At 34.8% G+C, this 24,314-nt stretch overlaps 1 protein-coding gene and 1 long non-coding RNA gene across 2 annotated transcripts; one reads left to right on the top strand and one right to left on the bottom strand.

Moving 5' to 3' along the window:
• The first annotated feature begins 427 nt into the window (after window positions 1-427).
• LOC132760556 (cell surface glycoprotein 1-like) lies at window positions 428-7,076 on the top strand. The gene is made up of 3 exons (XM_060752556.1): window positions 428-527; window positions 4,831-6,256; window positions 6,944-7,076. Exons 1-3 carry the CDS (start codon window positions 428-430, stop codon window positions 7,074-7,076), a joined length of 1,659 nt encoding a protein of 552 aa, XP_060608539.1.
• A 1,695-nt stretch (window positions 7,077-8,771) lies between these two features.
• LOC132760574 (uncharacterized) lies at window positions 8,772-20,376 on the bottom strand. Its single transcript, XR_009629860.1, has 3 exons — window positions 20,309-20,376; window positions 12,510-12,788; window positions 8,772-9,033 (listed from the first exon to the last, which is right to left on the bottom strand). It is a non-coding gene; the product is annotated as an uncharacterized LOC132760574 (long non-coding RNA).
• Between the last annotated feature and the right edge of the window lie 3,938 nt (window positions 20,377-24,314).

Here is a 24,314-nt window from a genome sequence, read left to right as displayed (position 1 = left end):
AGAGTTTAAGTCCATTCAAAAATAGATGCAGGGCTGTTTCATTATACAAATTTTATTAACTGAACGGGTACAGTAATGGTCATGTAGCTAAATGGATTTGAAGCAACTCTCTTTAAGTCTACTAGTGGCAACTGCTTCACCTATACAACCAGTTTGAGACCACAATCAGCAAGCACATCCATGGTTTCCAATCATGGTCGTCACTGTTTGCTATTCAGTCAGTGCATATCCATAAAGCATGAACACAATAAATTGGTTATGTCCAAATTGAAAGATTGACAAGTCAATTTTAGATATTTAGCAGGATAAAGGTAAACTAATGAAACTGATCACCTTCTAGTGTTAAATGTAAAGTGTTCCATATAAATAATGTAATATGCAATTGATCTAACAGTCATGCAATAATTCAAGTTTGATTATCTAAGTTATGCCCAAGCAATCGTTGTTTGGAGGGCTGGAGACCAATGTCAGTGATAAGTATGTCACCTCAGAGCTTTGGCATACAACATTTCTTCCATTTGGAAAAGGTACAACCATTCTACAACTGAGTGTAATCTTGTTAAATACTCCAAACAAAATGGCTCAACAATCTTTCTGATGAGACTTAAGCATTTTAAGTATGGAAAATCGAGACATACATTGTAAATGGTGGCGCCCGACTAGAACTGACACTGAAAATTTCATTGATAGGTATAGAATTCTATATATTTTTTAATTGTTTTTTATTTGATTTTCTTTTAAATATTCACGCGTAGTCTATAGCCGGGCAAGCAAGCTTTGCGGGCCCGGTCTTTGACTTCCAAGTATAATACAAGATTATACCATACCTAAATTATTAAACCCTTAAATAATATTTCTAAATGTAGTGAACATTAATCATTAAAAGGTTGATTACATTTAGCTGCCATTTTGTACATTAACTTTAACCTATTGGAGTTAAAAGAGACTGAGCCTCTGTTAACATTAGATAGCTACTGGCCAGCCGTCATTTCTGCGCAATGTGAATCGGGCATTTGGGGTACGATTCCCAGACCTGCAGGTCTATTTTGTGGTGATTTATCATGAAATCCTTTTTAAGGTCATTCATACTGTACCTCTGCTCTGGCATGTACAAATAAGTTATCAGTTCCTTGCGTATGTGAAGGCAACTAGTACAGGTAAACTGCTAATGACAGCCTGCCTAGGAACGATATGTGCCTGGCTGAACTGTTCTCTGGTAAATTCAAAGAGGCTTTACTGCTGTGATCCAGAGTGAAAATTAATATCACCACCAGCTTCTGTGCATCGTGACCACATGCTCTATAATGTTGGTGACCTAATTTTTGTTTGAATGATTGACTGATTGATTGACTGATGCATTCATTCATTCATTCATTAAATATATGAATAACAATAGCAAAAACATTACTCAACAAGATTTTGATATTGAAATCTCTTTAATTTTGTATGGACTGTTTAGGCAAATCAATCATAAAAATTCAGCAGTTTAATATACTGCATGATAAACCAGTATAATTAAATACAAAGTGAAACATTTTACCTAAATAAACATCAACTCTAGTGCACTGATAAAAACATAAAATAACCAAAACTGTATAAAAAAAATTCTTTTAAAGTCAAGGAAAGGTAAATTTGAAGTAAAACTATTATTCAATGATCCAAGCAAGTAATTATGTTACCAATCTTTTGGTAGTTCTCCAAACTGAGATTTTTTCTCCCGCCTACAACTCTTTTAACTATTGCAAACAGGTGCAAAAACAACCATACCATTCTAAACATTGCTACCACAAAATTTCGCCAATAAATATCATTGTGTAACAATAGTGAAGTGTTAAACAATACAACATCAATAGAATATTACCTTCTGCCACTCGTTTCATTTTGACAGTAGTCCAAAATTATTTACTGATTAAATTCCAACATTTTCTACTTGCTCTGCATAATGCATCACTCCTGATCAAAACACTAGCCTTGTATTTTCTCAGCTATATTGTAAAACACCTGTTCACTGCATACATAATAAACATGTTCTAATCAAAAACCTTAAAAGTAACCCAAAAGATACAATCTCAAAATCATTTGCAAGATATTCAAACTGTGCAAAGGTATTTCTATCTTTAACAGATCTCTTTAGCCGATGCATCAAAGACTTAGAATTCAGTGTTTGAAAATCCAATTCCTTTTTTGTTGTTGTTGTTGTTTCACAAAGTTAATAATGACAAAAAAAATTGACAAGTTATTTAACTTTAAACAACCGAAAGACTCTTACAAATTCCGATTGCCAGCAATACAATCGGGGAAAAGCGTACTAATCAATACGACAAAGTCTTGAGCACTTCTAAATATAGCTCGCCATCGCACTGTAGAATTTATTGTATTACGGGCCAGCAGTATCTGTCAAGAAATTGTCAATAATCTGTTACTATTTATAATCTCTGCTACAGCTCTATGACAGCCTCCCAGGAATTGTGTTACTAAATATAGCAAATCCTATTACAAGCTTACAGAGCTCCCCAGGAAGAAACTTTCTAAAAATAGCAATCCTATTAAAGACCTCTGGTGTTTAGCAACGGGCAAGAGGTGTGCATGATCTATGACTTAATTGATAAAATTAATAACATAATCACATGGAAAGATATATTAAATGAATAAATAATTCAGAAAAATATATGGTTTATTATAAACTACCGCAAACTGTGCCCTCTTTTTCATCTTTCAGATTATCCATCTAAGAAGAGTTTCTACTTTTAATATGTTGCTTTAGAAAGAGGTCTGATTTCCGATTATTATACTGGTAGCTGAGTAGAATCACAAACATTCTGTACACTAGCTGGATAGCTTTTTCACATGAAAGAATCCCAAAGATGCTTGCGCAGCTCGTGCACAGTGGTGAGAGGCAAGTGGTTTAATGTCAACGGTCATAACCACTTGGCCAAGGACGCCGCTAATAATGATTGAATTGCACCCTGACGATGCAATTCTGGCAATATAGCTAGGTGGCCATTAGTTAAGTCAACATTCATGTATATGTTAGTGTTCATTCGTGCTGTTCTACAGAAATTAGAAACTTCGACAGGAGCGATAGCAACAGGAGAATATTTCTAATTTTTGTAGAACAGCTAAGGATGAACACTAACATATTTAGTGTCAAGCTTTATTTGGCCCTTGATTATGTCACTACGCGGTAAGTACTGTGAAGCACTATGAAAAATAGAAGGCGACTATGAACGGATTTCACTATAGTATCGATTTTTTTTCATCTATGAAAATTAACACACATAATTTTTAAGAAATACAGCGTTTTCATTGGATGACAAATAAAGCTGGACACTAAATATATATAACATCACATTTGCTAATTTTATCTCTAAAAAGTATAGCATTTTTTTGGGTTTTCTTTTACTAAATAAACAATTAACCTTCTGGTATTAGTGATTAGCTTTTGCCACAATTAGCCTGCACGACAGTGTCGTCTTCTCTTACTCAAGCTCAATTTTTGTATCCCATTAACTTTGAAAAGACCTCTCCAACATTCAGATCTAGGCAAATTTATTACGCAAATTAAGCATGATTTTCATACTAATGATTAAAATAACATTTGAATCCGAGTCTGTATAGGTAACCTAGCCATCCTACTAGTATAATATTACATGGTTTTTTTTTTTCATGTTCATTGAATTACAGCAGTTATCCTACCTTTATAACAATCAACTTTCTAAAGGATTAAAATATTTACATGAAAAATATATAAGTATCTTATTTAAAAAATTTTGAAGAAAAGGTTTTACCATCTAGTTATGAGTAAGAGATGAAAAAATTACAGTTTAACACCTGTAAAAAACATCAATTAAATTTGGCATTAAATTTTTAAGAAATGAAACTTAATGTTTAGAGTTCTAATGGGTGAACCTATTTTAAATCTTAACACTTTATACATGTTATGGCATTTCACATTAAAATTAATACAATATAATTTATCGCATTTAATGTTACATCAATATCTCTTAATATATTGTAATGGCTAGCTCAAACTGTTCTGTTTCCACACTTAAATAATTGTTTATATAGATAATTAATATCTTTAACTTTCCCATTGCATGGACATAGTTTTTATTTATTTATATTTTCTGTATTTAAATCCTGCAGATTCTATATAATTTTTGACTGTATCATACCCTATCCCTGAGATGTCTTGAGCTATTTTTAATGAAAGAAAAAAATTATAATTAAGACTCTTAGAAACCTAAATATAACTTTCACAAACAAGTGTCTTACTGTGTTGAAATTTCTTTCATGAACTGATGACTTTTAGAAGAAAATTAATGGACTTTTCATTTAGTTTATGAAATATCTAAAGTTCATTAATGAATTCACCAAAATCATTAACCAAAATGTTTATAAATCAAAGTGTTTATGAGCTGTTCATCAACACAGTTTGTAAACAAAGGGTTTGTGAACTGTTCATGAACAACAGTTCCGTTCATTGATCCATGAATAGAAATTACTATCTATTTTTCAATAACAGATCTAGAGCATAGAACAGATCTGACAAGTATTTACTACAAGTAATAGTTCAAGCAGTACTATTGGTTCAAATGTGCTAAAACAAAAAATTTGTATATACCACTGCTTACTTATAGACCAAACATGCTAACAGGCCAAACATAAAGGAAGTAATAACCAATATAGAATCCGTAACTTAGGGTCAGTGACCAAGCAGCCAATATTTTTGAAAGCAAAACCACAGCACTTTCAATTTTGGGTACTTTTTCACAATTATAATAATTAACTACCCTGCTCGAACTGAAAGTAACCAACGTTTGCCACCAGTATACAGCCAGACCACTGAAAGTGACAAACCTTTGCCACCAGTATACAGCCAGACCACTGAAAGTGACAAACCTTTGCCACCACTATACAGCCAGACAACTGAAAGTGACAAACCTTTGCCACCAGTATACAGCCAGACCACTGAAAGTGACAAACCTTTGAGCCAGACCACTGAAAGTGACAAACCTTTGCCACCAGTATACAGCCAGACCACTGAAAGTGACATACCTTTGCCACCAGTATACAGCCAGACCACTGAAAGTGACAAACCTTTGCCACCATTATACAGCCAGACCACTGAAAGTGACAAACCTTTGCCACCACTATACAGCCAGACAACTGAAAGTGACGAACCTTTGCCACCAGTATACAGCCAGACCACTGAAAGTGACAAACCTTTGAGCCAGACCACTGAAAGTGACAAACCTTTGCCACCAGTATACAGCCAGACCACTGAAAGTGACATACCTTTGCCACCAGTATACAGCCAGACCACTGAAAGTGACAAACCTTTGCCACCAGTATACAGCCAGACCACTGAAAGTGACAAACCTTTGCCACCAGTATACAGCCAGACCACTGAAAGTGACAAACCTTTGCCACCAGTACACAGCCAGACCACTGAAAGTGACAAACCTTTGCCTCCAGTAAACAGCCAGACCACTGAAAGTGACAAACCTTTGCCACCAGTAAACAGCCAGACCACTGAAATTGACAGACCTTTGCCACCAGTATACAGCCAGACCACTGAAAGTGACAAACCTTTGCCACCAGTAAACAGCCAGACCACTGAAAGTGACAAACTTTTTTTGCAACCAGTATACAGCCAGACCACTGAAAGTGACAAACCTTTGCCACCAGTAAACAGCCAGACCACTGAAAGTGACAAACCTTTGCCACCAGTAAACAGCCAGACCACTGAAAGTGACAAACCATTGCCACCAGTATACAGTCAGAACACTGAAAGTGACAAACCTTTGCCACCAGTAAACAGCCAGACCACTGAAAGTGACAAACCTTTGCCACCAGTAAACAGCCAGACCACTGAAAGCGACAAACCTTTGCCACCAGTATACAGTCAGACCACTGAAAGTGACAAACTTTTGCCACCAGTATACAGCCAGACCACTGAAAGTGACAAACCTTTGCCACCAGTAAACAGCCAGACCACTGAAAGTGACAAACCTTTGCCACCAGTAAACAGCCAGACCACTGAAAGTGACAAACCATTGCCACCAGTATACAGCCAGACAACTGAAAGTGACAAACTTTTTTTGCAACCAGTATACAGCCAGACCACTGAAAGTGACAAACCTTTGCCACCAGTAAACAGCCAGACCACTGAAAGTGACAAACCTTTGCCACCAGTATACAGCCAGACCACTGAAAGTGACAAACCTTTGCCACCACTACCAGGCTCTATACTGTTGGTACCTTCATTTTTGTATTTTGAAATTGAAAACCCATGTACTGCTCTAAACTGAAAACTTACAATCACATAAAATCAGCAGTTAAGGGTTGAGAACACCAAAACATAATTGATCTACTATTGACTTTATAGAAAATCAGTAGCTTAAGGGTTTAAGTGCAGGTTGAGTCTCTTTATAAAGGTCTTGCTTTTTCTCATGAGTAAAACAATAGACACCATATTTTCTATATAGACATCACATCAGTTAAAAGGCTGAGGTATAACAATTACTTTCAGATTACTAAATATTTTTTTCATTAAGGCTAGTCATTTATCTTGCAATTCAAGAGTTCATGCTAATTCTTAACATGCTTAATATCTTTTAAGGAATTTAAATGTCCATCATTCAATCTGGATAAAAATTGTCAAAATTTCAATATGTACTGACAATGCAGACCATGATCATACAACTGGTCTGATCTGGTCTGAACTAGTTGCATGATTATATTCAATTGAAGTCAGCAAGTTAACACTTGTACTAAGTTATAGCTGAACACACATATTACTGTGAACACAACTTCAGAAAATAAAATTATGAAGTGCAATTTTCTCTAATCTTTACAATATTTACAATGAACTGGTTTCTCTTCTATGAAAAAAGTTAATAATCCTTTTCTTAACATATAAATGTTATTATGACTTAAGACTCAAAGTAGTTGCAGAACACAGATATTTGGCTAAGAGCTCAAATTACTTATTTCATATGCCTAAGTGCAACTCACCTTGCGGAGATATTATAGTAAGACAGCACACTGGACTACTAGTGTTTGGTAGTTAAACAAGATTGTATTCCAATAATGCACATAATTTATTTCATAGTCATACATGACATGACAAGAGTTCTAGGCATTCATCAAATCATAAAACTAATAAAAGAAAACATGTGTGTCTTGGACAGTGACCTCTAATTATAATTCCAAAAAACTTGAATTTAGTTTCAACTGAATACCATCAATACTGTTAAGCAGCCTTCAAAACTTTAACCAAACATTTGACAAAGGGCTATAATCCAGTCATAGTGATGTCAGAGGTATGGACCTTGGGGAGTGACCTGTAATCACAATTCTAAAGACAAACAAGAAGATGCAAGTGAAAACTTCAGTTCTTTTGAAGACTGATGCTGCCACCAGCAATTCTATAAGTTGAGAAAGGGTCATACCATTTTTCAAAATCCATGCTAAGTTATGGGCCTTAATCAGTTACCTCCTGTTATAATCTCAAATAAGTGTGTGATGTCGCAAGCTTACATCTTAAGTGGACAGTGATTTTTGTGCTTAGATAACAGGCTCCGATTACAGGCCTCTTCCCGATTGAAATTTTCTTTAAAATCATGCAGTTTTCTCAAAAATCTCAACTTAAACCTGCTTTTTTACTTCCCAAATTAGCAATTATTACGATCATATTTCCTAAAATCAAGTGGCTAAGGCCTCTTGAAAAAGTGAAGTGAAAAAAATCACTGGTGGATGATGAGATAACGATGTTGTTAAAATAAATTGCACATTAAACTTTAATGTCATACCAATATTTACGTCAGGTGAGTAAGATAACCTCACTATTCCTTGAATAGTCCAGCGAAAAGAAAAGAAATAAAGTTTCTGATGCTTTACCTCCATAGGGAAAAGACTAGGAATTTTAAAGTAGTTCCCTGTTCCATGTCAAATGGTCTTGTTACTAATTACAAGAAAGTAAGTCATTAGTTAGAATTACCAATGACACGAAAATAAATTAGTACTCCCACAATAATCAATTAATGAACATTATGCTTGGCTGAAATCTAGAACAGTAATCATTCATTTCTTAGAACAATTCTGTGAAGGAAGCATTTGGGCCGCGTCACGACAAAACCAACGTAATGCGTTTGCGACCAGCATGGATCCAGACCAGCCTGCACATCCGCGCAGTCTGATCAGGAACCATGCTGTTCTCTACTTGTTATAGGGTTTGTAAGCGAACAGCATGTTTCCTGATCCGACTGCGCGGATGCGCAGGCTGGTCTGGATCCATGCTGGTCGCAAACACATTATGTTGGTTTTGACGTGACGCGGCTCATTTCACTTTGATGTCATTGCTGTTAAAATACCATCTTAAATCCAGTTTTTCTCTAGAGATTTGTACAGTTACAAAGAAATAATTCAAAAAGATGATTATTTACATACCATACATAGCTGTAAAGTGAAAGTTGTTCTAGGAAATAATGACTGTAGAGACATAAATAGTGCAAACAATACACCTATAATCTTCATGCGCTTTAATTTGTGCCTAGTTATTAAATTTTCTGCTACATGTATGTCTTAGAGGACAGGAATGTGTGCATATTAAAAGAATTTAATTATCTATAAGCTCTAGTTACCTGACATTGAAGGTAGGAGCACGAGTTGTGCATGTGAAACATTGTCTACATGTTTTCATGAAAAACGTTTTCTAGGAAACATTAAAAATCTTTTAATGCTGGATATAGTTGCAATCTTGATAAATACTGTGGCATTGGACAAACATCTGGATAGACAAGAGATTTTCAAATGTTCACCTTTTGTGGCTACTATATTTTACAATCTACTGAACAAGAGTTTAAAGTATCTAACAAGATGTTTACAGAATAAAGGGGCATAATTCTATATATGAAATTTGTCATGGGTTACAGACCCTGTTACAATTCTACAAAAATGACTAACCTATAGGTTCTTGGAAGCCAGAATCCACGCTGCCCTTATAGTCCAGCTTTCTAGGTACGCCATCTACAAACAAAAAACACAAAATCGTTTTTTTTTCCATTTTGCAATTCAAGGTCAAGTTTTAAATCAAACCTGTCTCATCACTCCAATTCCCCATCTACACCACTACATAACCAACATCATACAGAGCCTCTCTGAGCTAAAACTAGAAATGTGTCCATAGGACACGGGTGCCCCCACCGCGCCACTGTTCTGTCAATCTTTTTACTAAGTCAAGGGAAATTACTCTACAAATACTGGATAAATCCACAAGCAAAACCCCAGGTGCAAATCTAAAATATGCTGAGCAACCTGCCTATAAGGTTAAATGACTATGTCAAATCCTTTTTGAGAAACTTGCGACACAAGTTGAAAATTGCAAAAATTTTCTAAGTGAAGGGCAATAACTCTAAAAATACTAAATAAATACAGACGAAAATACCTGGTGCATAACTGCACATGCTAATCAATATTCCTGTAAAGTTACATGACTCTAGGTCAAATACTTTTTGAGTTACCTGCGACACATGTTGAAAATTGCAAAATTTTACTAAGTCATGGGCAATAACTCTGAAAATACTAAAAATATCAAGACGAAAATACCCAGGTGCACAACTACACATGCTGATCAACATTCCTGTAAAGTTTCATGACTCTAGGTCAAATACTTTTTGAGTTACGTGCGACACAAGTTGAAAATTGCAAAATTTTACTAAGTCAAGGGCAATAACTCTGAAAATACTAAAAATATCCAGACGAAAATACCCAGGTGCACAACTACACATGCTGATCAACATTCCTGTAAAGTTTCATGACTCTAGGTCAAATACTTTTTGAGTTACGTGCGACACAAAAGTGAACGGACGGACGGAAGGACGGACGGACGGACAAGGGTAAATCTAAATGCCCGCCACTAACGTGGGGGCACAATAATTTGCCATATAAAACTCATACTTTGAATCTGGAAATGTAAATTGTTAGTGTAAGATATTTCAGTACCTAAAGAGCTGTCACATGACAGCAACCATGACTCTATTAAAGGTCCAGTTGTTAGTTGTGTCCTAGTTTGAATAATTAATAAATTACAAGGGTATGGATATTCAAAGGTCTAGGGTAATTCATTCAGGGGTCAAAGGTATGATCATTCAGGCATAAAGGGATCAAGGATGAATACATATTTTTTTGGTTGGTTGGGTTTATAATACATTGCATCAACACAGTATAGGTCATATAGTGACTTTTCAGCTTTACTCAGCTGGCCCTCTACATTATTTCAGGCACAAACGGGGTTAAGGGTATACTCATTCAGGCGTAAAGGGTAAAGTCAATCAAGGGTCAGGTGTTTATCATTTGGGTAAAAGTTATTGTCATTCAAGAGTCAAGGCTTTGGTCATTCAGAGGTAAAGAGTATGGTCATTCAGGGGTAAAGAGTATGGTCATTCATGGGCAAAGATCATGGTCATTCATTGGTCAAGGGTAATGTCATTAATGAGTAAAGGGTATGGTCCTTGATGGGTCAAAAGGTATTTTGTAATACTCTAAAATTAAGCTCTTATCTAGATGAATTGGTACATTTATGTCCAAGGCTTTATCTTGTGGAATTTTATTGATGTGCCAAAATTGTTTTAGATGACAGCAGAAAGGCACACAATTTATTTTTAGCCTCAGTGACTGTACTGTGACATTGACGACTATAAATTCACAAAAAGTCAAATTCCCTGATGTACATAATACTCACAGATATGAATCAACAAGTCATGGTGTATTGGTAAGTAAAAAAGATGCATATACAAGTCCATGGCAAAACACCCACTTCCTGCAGGATACCAACCAACAACTCAACCCCCCAAAACTGATAGCTCCAATTTTGAAGCAGTCATTACATAAATCCACTATTTTTCTTATTGGCCTTAAAAGCTATGTTAAAAAAAAAATACCATATGCAGAAATATCATGACCTAACCTTACTCTGAGTTTACTTCCAACTTATTTATATTTATTAAAACCTGTAGAGGAAAAAATTCTCTATTTTTGAATTTACTAGTAACCTCATACCGGCAAAATGTCAATGTAGATTTAATGCTGCATCTTAAAATTGAAAACAGGTGCCTGTTATTTAAAGGTCAGCTGTAAAGTGATGTATAAACCTAATTAAAAGATATTCCTAGCATTTGACATTTATACAATTTAATGTCATACAGTCACGAAACTTAAACTTACATGAAACTAAAATCCCTTATCAAGGAAGAGAAGAAAAATTTATGGCTCTATCAATTTTAATGAGAAAACTTCATTTCTGTCTAAATTTCTTTAATTTTTATTAAAATACAGAAAAACTTGTGCTTAAAAAGTTTTTCCCTATAAACATAATTCAAGTTATTTCTTTATGAAATTTTCAATTAACATCAGTAGTACAAAGTCAAATATTTTGAGCTTAAAAATGCATGGTAAAATTCTAGGTAATGTTTCAGTTTGGGCATTATCTTAAACAAATCAGATCATCTAAATGACAGTTTGTACTCTTAGTATCTAATTTCAAGGGATTATTTGATAATTTACCTTTAAAATACTGGTTTAACTTAATCTTATACAATATTATAAGGGACAAAGTCAATTAACTTTTTTCATAAAACCAACTTGAATCAATGAACTCTTACTCTATTTCTATAGACTAGCACTATCACCTATTCTGTGAAGACTGGTCAGTTGGAACTGCAGTTCTTTTTTTTAATACATTACCCATTCTTAATTAAATGAGGGATAACAAAGTTAGTGATCATGTTGACTTATTGCTGCTTATTTGTTTAATAATTTGTCAATGCTGTGAAAATCCAGAGATTTATGTATAACTTCACCATGGCAGCATCTGACAAGATTAAATTCACATCTATTCTGTAGAAAGGATAAAGAGCAAGTCTGGTAATAATCATCAACTCTTGGGTAATATCCAATTGATTTTTAAAGGTTTTTCTTACCTTTCTAATCAGGTAGCTTTTCAATAGTGCTTGTTAATGGACAAATTAAGGTAAAAGGGTAAGGGAGGGTGTATATTTATTTCAGCAAAACAAATCAGGAAATATTTGCATCAAAGAATGAAGTTCACAGTCAATCAATTATTCAATGGGTGCATGATATCAATAATTTGTGATCGTCCTACTGTGAGGCCAGTGTCGGGCCAAAGAACAACCTTTTTGTGACTACAATGGTAATGTTATTATACAAGGCCACTTGTAGTGTCCTGCAGGCTGCAGTCACTGCTGATAAATTGGTATCATCTAACAAAATGTCCAGATCACTGAAACTCCTGATCCTACTATTTTCAGGTCTGATAACATAAACTGATAAAGGTTACAAGTCTTAAACTGAAAGGCTTAGAGCTTTATCTATTTATAAATGTACAAGCTTGCTTGCATGTCAATTAATTTTGCAATGCAATGCAATCGGTTGTAAATGACAGATTTTTATAATTATCACAGTGGAAACGTTAAAATAATACTTACAGTAATTGTTTGAAGACATGATGGCTATTTTTCAAATCTGTCACTGTTCCATCAAGGGGGTCCAGAGCTGTTCAGACTGTGACGCAAAAACATCACATTCACACTGGTCTTCAATCTCCCAAATAATCTCCAAAGCAACCAGTCCACTTCTAAATATAGCCTCAAATCTGATTTATTGCCTTTAAACCAGTCCACAGTGTCTAAAAATAGACCCAATTCCTGATAATCAAGAGCAGGCTGATTCTTTACTAGATTGTTGCAGAAAAAATCAATTCCCTCCTAGAAGAAAATAACAAAGCAAAAATTACTTTCAGCTCATTGCAAGCAACACTGACAGCCGATTGGCATTTTGTTCGTATAAGAAAATAACAATTCCTTTATTTAGAAACAGATATCTAAATATAGTTCAAAATAGTTGGAGAGAGATTCTCTATAATTTCAGATAAACAAGTCCTTAACAAATTTTTTTTTACAGGAAATCACTTTGAAGAATTCCATATATGGACATGATGGACAATTTGATTTCTCTAAGTTTATGCCCATCTAAAAAGAGTGCTGATATTTTTTTAAGACTTCAAACTCATATTTTTACATGGATCTTTAATGAAGTTATTTTATTTTCCAATCAAAATTCTATAAGGTAACTGAAGTCAATCAATGCAAGTAAAATTACAATATAAACAGAAAAACTATATCAATAAACTTTATCTTCGCAGAAAGCTGGAGATAAGGTACCAAAACAGAGGGCACATATGAACATCTTTTTTCTGTATTTTAGCTCATGCTCATAAAGTGTTATTGGTAAAATATTAAAATAACTTTTGATCAATTTAAGTTTTTCATGCAATTTAAGTACATGTAATCAGCTAATGTCACAGCATGACCACAAGTCACAGTTCAAGGATTATAACTGTAAAAATGCTCTTCAACGACAAATATTTATAATGATTGAAGATATTGAAATTAACTTAGACAGGGCTTAATGCAGATCTACATGTAAGAAAAAAGAAGATCAGAACTTTACTTAGATTGTAAAGCTCTACTAATTGCAGACAGACAGGGAGTTTAGTAAGTAGATTACTATTACAAACTACAGAAGTAAGTCAATATGACATCATTTGTGAATATTTGGGTTAAATAGGTCATCAGGTCAGATTAATATCTGATCGCCACTACATTATAACTACATTTGTACCAAAAAAGTCCGATTTAATCTTTTTGTTACGCTTGTATATCATAATATACCAAACAAGAGGGCCATGATGAGGTAGATACCTTTAAAACTAAAGTTGCAGTAAAAAATAACATTTTTCAAGTAAAACAAGGGTGCCATAGTCACAAAATACGCCCGTTTACGAAAGCTTTAGATGGAGATGGGGGCATTATGGATAAGTGTTATCTAGCAAGCAAGTTTTTATTCTTGGCACTGTGTTGTTAAATGAACCTTAAAACAAATCAGTAGGCAAGATATGCACAGGATGTGTGACCTTGACCTTGGTCGCAGGGACCTGAATTTTATGCACGACACTCAGCCTCACAATGATGAACATTTGTGCCAAATTATATTGAAATCCCTCTATGCATGTAGAAGTTTTGCTCCAGACAAGCTTTTTTTCTATGAGCTCTAACTGTGACCTTCACCTTTGACCTAGAGACTTGGTTCATGTGCAGGGCACTACGTTTCATGGTGGTGAACAATTCTATAAAGTAACATTAAAATTCCTCCATGCATGTAGAAAATATGATCCGGACAACATCTGGATATTTAATCATCTCCAGTGACCTTGACCTTGCAAATAATAACCTTAATTAAATGTGTCACACCTGTAGTCATGATAGTTACCATTTGTGCTACAATCCATCAATAAATGATGACTAAATGGTCCGTATACACATCTTCAAATTTTTATCTGAACTTTGACCTCTATGTGTAACCTTGACTTTGGTCACAGGGATCTGAATTTTGCATGCAACACTCAGCCTCACAATGGTGAACATTTGTGCCAAGTTATATTGAAATCCCCCTATGAATGTAGAAGTTTTGCTCCGGACAAGTGTTTTTCAATGAGCTTTAAGTTTGACCTTGACCTTTGACCTGGATCATGCATGGAGCAATACATATCATGGTGGTGAACATTTCCATAAAGTATTATAAAAATTCTTCCATACATGTAGGAGATATGCTCCAGACAAAATCTGGATATTTCACCATCTTTAGTGACCTTGACCTTGCATATATTGACCTAAAGTACAGGTGTCACAGCTGTAGTCATGATAATGACCATTTGTGTTACAATCCCTCAATAAATGATGATTAAATCGTCCTTATACACATTTTCATATTTTTATCTAAACTTTGACCTCTATGTGTGACCTTGACCTTGGCTGCAGGGACCTGAATTTTGTGCGCGACACTCCGTCTCACAATGGTGAACATTTGTGCCAAGTTATATTGAAATCCCTCCATGCATGTGGAAGCTTTGCTCCGGACAAGCGTTTTTCAATGAGCTCTAAGTGTAACCTTGACCTTTGACCTAAAGACCTAGTTCATGTGCCTGACATGGCTCCTCGTAATGGTGAACATTTCTATGAAATTTCATTAAAATCCCTCCATGCGTGTAGGAGATATGCTCCGGACAAAAATCTGGATATTTCATCATCTTTAGTAACCTTGACCTTGTATATATTGACCTAAATTATATGTATCACAGTCATAGTCTTGATAATGACCATTTGTGTTACAATCCCTCAATAAATGATGACTAAATGGTCCATATACACATCTTCATATTTTTATCTGAACTTTGACCTCTATGTGTGACCTTGACCTTGGCCGCAAGGACCTGAATCTTGCGCGACACTCCGCCTCACAATGGTGAACATTTGTGCCAAGTAATATTGAAATCCCTCTATACATGTGGAAGTTTTGCTTCGGCAAGCATTTTTCAATGAGCTCTAAGTGTGACCTTGACCTTTGACCTAGAGACCTGGTTCATGTGCGCGACACTGCTCCTCATAGTGGTGAACATTTCTATGAAGTTTCATTAAAATCCCTCCATACATGTAGGAGATATGCTCCGGACAAAATTGGACGCCGCCTGCCCCCCCGCCAGGGGCGTTCCCATAATACGTCCCGTTTTTCAAACGGGCGTATAATAATCTAAGTTAATAGGGAGATAATTCTTGCAATATTGGTGCTAGAGTTATGAACCTTGTCACATAAGATCTGGTTAATGATAAGGAGCATATATTTGAAGTACTAAGTTGATCCATTAAGAAATAAAGAAAAACAGTAAAAAATAATATTTTTTAAGGAAAAATTCTAAGTTCAAAGGGAGATAAATCTGAAAATATTGGTGCTAGAGTTTTGAACCTTGTCCAATAAGATGTGGTTGATGATAAGGAACATGTATTTTAAGGATGAAGTTGATCACTTAAGAAGTAAAGAAGTAATAGTAAAAAATATTCTTATTTTTTTTTTAAAGGAAAATTCTAAATTAAAGAGGAGATAAATCTAAAATATTGGTGCTAGCGTTGTGAACCTTGTCACATAAGATGTGGTCGATGATAAGGAACTCATATTTGAAGTTTGAAGATGATATCTTAAGAAATGAAAAAGTTATAATAATATTCAACTGCACCAAAACTTTAATCTGAAATCTGGACACTGAAGCCTGTGTGAGTAAGTCAGCTCTCCATATACTTCATATAGTCGAGCTAAAAACTGGTCAGATCTGATGACTCATGGTTAATTCTAGAAAATTAGAGTGACCTTGATTTGACCAAGTAACTGGTGTGTTCGCCCCCATTTTCAAAAAAAGTCACTGATCATAGATATATTTAGGTCTATGGTCCATAAAGTCTTAACCATATTTCTTGCACAAGGCAAAAATTATTTGATGAGGTGGAAAGCGGACCCAAAACAGACACGTGAATACACCATTTACATTTTCAATTTTAAAATTTGCGTCAGTTCTACTGTTTTAGAACTGTCTGCCTACTTTACTAAATATTACAACCCTTATAAACCTGAAATTCTGGATCTACCCCTGCTAGTAATGCTATTTGTTCTGACTAAAGGTTACTCTCAGCAATGAGTATCATTAATGAACATAAAAAATTTTGCAACAAGTTTAGCTTTCATCCCTGCTGGTGGCAACTGTTGTGACCCATGTGACCAGTGCATACCAAGATTGGCTTGTACATCTGATCGTGATTCAATCAAGTAATACTAAAATCCTTCCATACATGTAAGATACAGGATGCAGGCTGCCCACCAGCCAGTCTGCATGCATACTCATAATGTTTTTCAAACAAGAGTATAAAAAGAACATTGAATTTTGTAGCATAGTAATTGTCCAGTTTGTGTTAAACTATAATATCTTACGCAATCTTTTTTAAGATGAACAATTTCAGAAAGACCACTCAGTGCACATATTAACCCTTTGCCTGCTGGGTGCAAAAGTGACCCGCCTTTGCCACCAGTATAGAGCCAGGCCAGCCATCTTCAAGTTCTTATCTTGATATCCCTAAAAATGATAATGGATACTTCCAAAAATGGAAGGTGGAAAGTCCATTACAGAAATTCAGCAGGCTAAGGGTTAAAGTGACTTTCACTTGTAAGATATGAACAGAGAAAGATTAACCTGGCTGTTATGAGAAATTAAACAAAGGGAGACAACTCAAGCAGACTTAATTTCACAGCATTTTAATCGAGTCAGGATGTCATAAAGTTATGATAGTTTGTAATCATTCATATTGAATTATTTAAAACCTTAAGGTAACAGTAATATCATCCTTTTTTTCATTTTTTACCAAAGTACAATCAGACTCCTTCCCCTTTGAGCATAGCATTTCCTTACTTCTTACTATGTATTCCTGATGCATGTCCATCACCAAGAGAAATATCCATTAAAACAGGAATTTTAAATAATTAAATACTACCCATTTGTATGAGCTTTAGTGTGCACCCTATATTTTTTGGATTTAACTCAATACAGGATTGGAGCAGTACCTCCAGACGCTTGCAAAAATCATTATCAGGAAATAGACAAATATTGTTTGTTTTTTTCGCCGCTTTTTAAATTTTTCATTCATTATCATACATAAATCAGTGTGAAAAGATGAATTAGACCTTTTAAATTTCATTCCATTGGGTAAAAAGGCAAGATTTTAAGCATTTTATCATTCAAGCACCGTGTCCGGTATATACCGGATTATACGGTATTTAGTGTGATGCTCCAATCCTTTTTTTAGTCTCACTCATATTTTTTTGCTTCAAATTGTAACATTTACTGCATTTGTTAATGTATATCAGAACCAGTTGCGGTCCTTATGTTTGAAGGTCACATGTAACATTAACACTATGTATCTACATGATATTTAACAACCTTTACTACCAAATGACAATGTCTAGAAGAGAGATGGTCCAGTTTAAGTTCATAATGTTACTGGTATAGTTGAAACAGCCATACAATACTTATTTTTTTTTACCTTTTGTTTCTCATAATCAACCCCTTCAATTTGTATAATTACCATGTTGCTGTATTAATTACATATTAAAATGTTTCATCAGAGTTAGTACCTGAATCTACTTTTAGCCATTTTTCTATTATAAATTCAATGCGTTATTTGATTATTTAATAGTTCATTGCAGTTTTATATTGATTGGCCGACATTTTCATCGTGATAATCCTAAAATTGGTAAACAACTGTTCAACAGTTCTGAAAATGGGAGCTGGACAATAACATTTAAGAGATTTAGCAGGTTAAGGGTATTGAACACCAGAATACCATTTCGCATCCCTACTGACTGGGCTATCAGGGTTCTTACACATCTTTTCTGCTAAAAAGTGAACAGTTCTAAAAAGTGAAATACTTCCCCGCTATATTGTCAATTTAAAATTCATTCTCAATTTTCTCAGGTTTACAGAGCAATGTGAATTTAACTCTGAGCTATATACAGTCACGGTCCCCTGTTGGGTGCCAAATGTCACAACATTAGAAAAATGTGCAGCCTGACCCGGATTAAAACCCTGGAACCCCCAGAATCAAGCTCCACAGCTCTATCATCTGAGTTATCTGGCTGCCTACACATCTTCTCCCCTAAATAGTGAACAGTTCTGGAACACCATGACATTCTCCCTTTCACTGGCCACTAATGTGTCTCAGGGTAGAATAATTACTATAACTCCTGGCTTAGGTTTGTCAACATAATAGTATATATATCAATATGCAGAAAAAAGCATAAAACATAAATATGCAATTAATACAAGTTAATTAAAATACATTTCTTGCATATCTAAGACACAACTATCTACTAGCAAGTGATGCAAGAAACTTTAATCTACATCGTCTCTGTAAGGCAAGTTGCTTGCATTAAAATGAGGATCATTCAGAACCTTCAGTCAATAAAATTGCTTGCCAGGACCGAGATTCATACTACAGAGGGATAAGAAGCTCTAAAATTTTCCAATCCTGACCCACAATCCTTGGCACAAGATTCATTGGGCACTGAAGTTGATCATTTCTGTCATTAATATTTGATTTACGTAACCAGATGTGTTTACATTTATATTAATTAATTAAAATAATTTACATCTTTTTAATCTTTGCTTTTTTTTTTACTTATTTTGCATATTTGACATGTTTTGCAACTTCTTTTTTTTGTAACTTCTTTTGATTACTTTAACTAAGATTAGATAACATGGCAGCTTAATTATCGGTAAACTTTAATTCTTACAGATCTGTCAATACATGGTCTCAGAAAATCTCACAAAAATTGCTGATAATAAATCCCTGGATGCAGATTTTTTAAGTGAATGACGTCATAGATTCCTCTCCATTTAAACATAGTTCTACGCTTAGGATGATCATTGATGAGTATGATGACATCATTTTTACGAGTTAAGTTGTAAATTCATAGGCTATTCTAGGAAAAAATAAGAACAAAGTGTTATATAAGGTGACATAACAATTCATTGACACTTTGCCCTACTTTATTTTAAACATTTTCTGTTTATTTTGGATAGAAAAATGTTTACAGTTTTGGGTTTGTTTGTTTGTTTTTTTAATTTATTTGATATATACTATTTACAAACTTATGTCATTCATATGGTAGAATAGTGATAGCAAGAATGTCAAGGAATGGGGCAAAAATTAATTGGGAGTATGAAATATTGGTATGAAACATAATGTTTTATTGCGGGCTTATTTTATTGTTTAAATATTGCCAATATTTAAACAATATATACTACTGAGATTGCCTATATTATTGGCAATCTCAGTAGGAATTATATACAACTTAAAATTTTGAATCAAGAATTTCATTCGGACATAATAATAACATGCCAAAGTTTTATTGAATTAAGTCCACACATAATCTTCAGTAAATTGGGGGAATTGTGGTAATCCACAAAAAAGAAGGCTTCTTAACAGTTGGAGTCAATGCACTGCTTCAGAATCATTTTTCTTTCAAACAAATCAGCGACAGTTCTCATGGAAACCATTAGATAAGTATCATTTGACATTAACAGCATCGTTATATTTACGATAACGTGTTCATTGAAACCATTTGACATGAAAGTTTGACGTACTACCTTGCACCGCTAGCGTAAATTTCATAATACAAGTTGTTTACCACGGAAAATTGATCGTTTTTTCTCAATTAAGCGAACTTGCAATAATCAAAATGGCATATACACAGTAAATACTGATACGTTTTCGGTTGTCTTTTATCAATCACTTAAAACTTTATCAGTTCCAAACAAAACGCATAAGTATTTTGGCCAAAAACTTACAGATTTTTAACGTTTCTAGACGGAAAACTTATTTTGCTGTCAACAGTTCGCCATCTTTGATGATCACGTGGTACAAATAGACCAATCATATGTCAAAATAATAATCCTTAAAATAGACCAATTGACGCATGTATGTTCTATTTTTAGCCTTCTCCGACCTGCTTTTTTGGCCGCACGCTTGCAAAGGGAGAGAAATCGAGTAAATTTTAGTTACTTTGATAGTAACTAAATCATTGTCAAGTTGAGCTGGACTGACTTTATATTTAATAAGATCGGATGTAAAATGTTAAGGATAAAATATAAATTGCATATTTTGTAAATTATAAGACTGCCCCCTCTTTTTTTATATTATTAGAAATGTTATATAGGTATTTACATAATTTCCTTGATCATTACATATGTCCCTCGTTCATGAGTGTAAATTTATTTTTACTTTTACCTGTTCATTCATTTTATACTTTTGGATTGGCACAATGTCACTTAGGGACGATCAAGGGTACATTCAACAGCATCATTTCAAATGAGTGTGTTTTTCTATCAATTTATATGGAATATTATTTTAGTTAATAAGAGTGAAAAAGTCATTTTAAAACGTTGGCATTGGTTACAGGCAATCTTCATTTCAATTAAGTTGGAACGATGCATTTTTTTTTTTCATAGCAGATGCAGGGGACGAACAAGCTGCTTCCTTTACCAGGGAAGTGAGGACGTGTGTTACATGGTGGGCCGACTCGGCACTTGCGCGGGACCGTTCAAAGGCTCCTGAAACACTTCTGGGCACATCAATTACCACTGGTTAATGAGCAGTTCTATCCCAATGTCCGGTTGTTAGGTAAAGCTGCTTATATTACTATGGCAGTGACTACGGCTACAGCAGAACGGTCATGCAGTAACACAAAAGACTGAAAAACATATCTCAGATCTACCATAGCTACTGAAAGATTGTCTGGGCTAAATATGGATATTTATAGAAACATGGAAATTAACTCTGGGTACAAAGTGTATAAATTTGCTGCTAGAAAATATCGTTGCTTTATCTGTTCAGAAAAAAATTTTCTGAGTTAGAACATCATTACAAGATAAGATGGTTTGAAGGGGAATTAAATGTGATGTCAAATGACACCAGATTGTGTTATTTTGCATTAAAAAATTTATAATTTTCTCCGGGTGGAAAACCCCCGAATCCCGTACGTAACATAGAAGCTTATTTCATAGGAATATGTCTATAATGAGCTAAAATATGCCGATGTTTCGCCATACCCACCGTCCCGACATGTTCCATGATATAAAATGAACCATTGGCTTGATTATGTACAAGCCATTCATTTTACATGTATTTATTTTATATTATCTACAGACAAAAATTATTTTAAAGCATTGTCAAACCCTTGTTGTCACAATATGAAACCCCGGGAAAAAGTAACCAATGAACGAGCATCTGAATTCGATATTTCTGTCGCTTTTTCTTTCTCTTCCGTCACAATAAGTAAACCCCAGCAAAAATGAGCCAATCAATGGGCATGCTCTGGAGTGCGGATAACTAATACCTGCACTCCAGTTTACGCACTGTGCATGTATATGTATACGATTTAACTCTAACACATTTTCAACAGAAAGGCCCCCAAACTATGATACAAAATATGTAATAGAGTAACAGTATTTTTGTGTTGTTGTTGTCTTAACCCATTACTTCATATAGACGTCTTTTCACGCCAGTTCTCCCCCTTTTCTTGTGGCCTCAGATGTTGAAAAAATTTAGACCCCAAACCATTGTTTTCGTTTGGGAAATGTTGTTAAAAAAGTGACCACTCCCATATCAAAAAGATACATCAGAAGGTGCCAGAGGGATATATCTTAGCCCCCTCGTCGCCAAGAAGATTGTGGACCTGTTAGTGCCTAAAATTGGTCCCAGGTCGATTTTAAGGTAACGTGTAACTAATACTGACAAGAACCGGTTGAACCGGGTGATGCTCCCCGAGAAGGTTTTGGACACAGGAAAGTATAAAAAAAAATGAACAAAGGCCAAAAACTCCAAAATTAGGCAAGGCAGAGTTTGTTTTTTTTGCACTGCACTTCTATTCAATGAGATCTTTCTTTCTATCAAGTTTCGTGATGATATCTTTTATAGTTTCAGAGTTATGTCCCGGGTAAAATTCAAAGTGTAAAAATGAACAAAGGGCAATTACTCCAAAATTAGACATGGCTGTGCATTGCAGTTCTATCCAATGAGATCTATCTACCTACAAAGTTTCATTTTGATAACTCTAATAGCTTTAGAGTTATGTCCCGGATAAAAGTCAAAAAAGTAAAAAATAAACAAAGGTAAATAACTTCAAAATAAGGCAAGGCAGAGTTGTAGTTCTTGAGCAATGCACTTCTACTCAATGAGACCTATTTACCTACAAAGTTTCATGTTGATATATCTTATAATTTTAGAGTAATGACCCGGACAAAGTTCAAAGTGTCAAAATGAACAAAGGGCAATAACTCCAAAATTAGACAAGACAAAGTTATAGTTCTTTAACAATGCACTTCTACTAAATGATAGGTATCTACCTACAAAGTGTCTTGTTGATTTCTCTTATATTTTTAGAGTTATGTCCCGGACAAGTTCAAAGTGTAAAAATAAACAAAAGACTATAATTCAAAAAATAGGCAAGGCAGAGTTATGGTTCTTGTGCATTGCGCACCTACTCATTGAGATCTATCTACTTACAAAGTTTCATGTTGATACCTCTTATATTTTTAGAGTTATATCCCGGACAAAGTTCAAAGTGTAAAAATAAATAAAGGGCAATTATTCAAAAATTAGGCAAGGCAGAGTAACGGTTCTTGTGCACTGCACACGTTCTCAATGAGATTTATCTAACTATAAAGTTTCATGTTGTTTCAAAGTTATGTCCCGGATAAGAAAAGCGGGCGGACATTCCAACATTTTGGGTTTAGGGGCTATTTTCTTTGTTATTTTCTTTGTTTTCTTAAGGGCTACTAGCCACTAAACCCTTTGACCTATTATTCTCTTTTGTTCTCTTTACTGTTTTATAGCCCAAAAACCCAAAATGTTTGCTCGGAAGGACGGACGGACAAAGCGGCGACTATATGCTCACCCTTCAGGGAGCATAAAAATCCTTTGACTCTATATCTCAATTAATTAAGAAGTTGCAGCACTTCGAAATCAGTTTTGATAGAAAAAAAAAAACCCCAACGAAAAATAGTTTTGGTATTCTTTTTTGCAAATTATTGATGTCCCAGGAAATTTAAGATTGAGCATGCCGTAACAGAGGCTATGGTGTCAACATTTGTGCCCAGCATCTTTTTAAGTTTCATAGAAATTTGAACTTGTGACAGGAGGCTTTTCAATGAAATCAGCTATTTTCACATAATAATTATTATTATATGCTCTATAATGGGTTAATTTTTATTGAATAAAATGCCGATAATTAAGTCAATAAAAACGGTATAAGGTAATGAAAATGAATTTCTAAATCTTCATTCGCAATCAGTCCTCCTATTGTTTTAACTTTGACATTAAAAGTCGGTAGCTTTATGTATATCAAAACGACCATTTCATAACCAGTGCTGGAAAAGTATAGAATAGCTTTACTTTATAATATTAAGAGTTATAAAGAGTTGACCCATAAGAGCCAATCATTGTTTACTTTGTGATTGGACATGTTCATGAAATAAATTATGACGTATGGTTGGATTGTCTAAAATACTTGTTGAATCTCGTCCGTGGCCGAGTGGTTAAGGTCGTTGACTTCAAACCACTTGCCCCTAACCGCTGTGGGTTCGAATCCCGACAGGGACTTTGGATTCTTTCATGTGAGGAAGCTATCCAGCTAGCTTACGTAACGTCGGTGGTTCTACTCAGGTGCCCGTTCGTGCCTGAAATAATGCACAAAAGGGCACCTGAGGTATTCCTCCACCAGTAAAGCACGGAAGGGCACCTGAGGTCTTCCTCCACCAGTAAAGCTGGAACGTCGCCATATGACCTAAACTGTGT

Source organism: Ruditapes philippinarum, unplaced genomic scaffold (genome assembly GCF_026571515.1).
Source record: "Ruditapes philippinarum isolate M1 unplaced genomic scaffold, ASM2657151v2 ctg1289_1_1_1_1, whole genome shotgun sequence".
Classification (NCBI taxonomy): Eukaryota; Metazoa; Mollusca; class Bivalvia; order Venerida; family Veneridae; genus Ruditapes; species Ruditapes philippinarum.
Note: the sequence above shows the minus strand (reverse complement) of the source record. Positions and strands in the feature narration are given on the sequence as shown.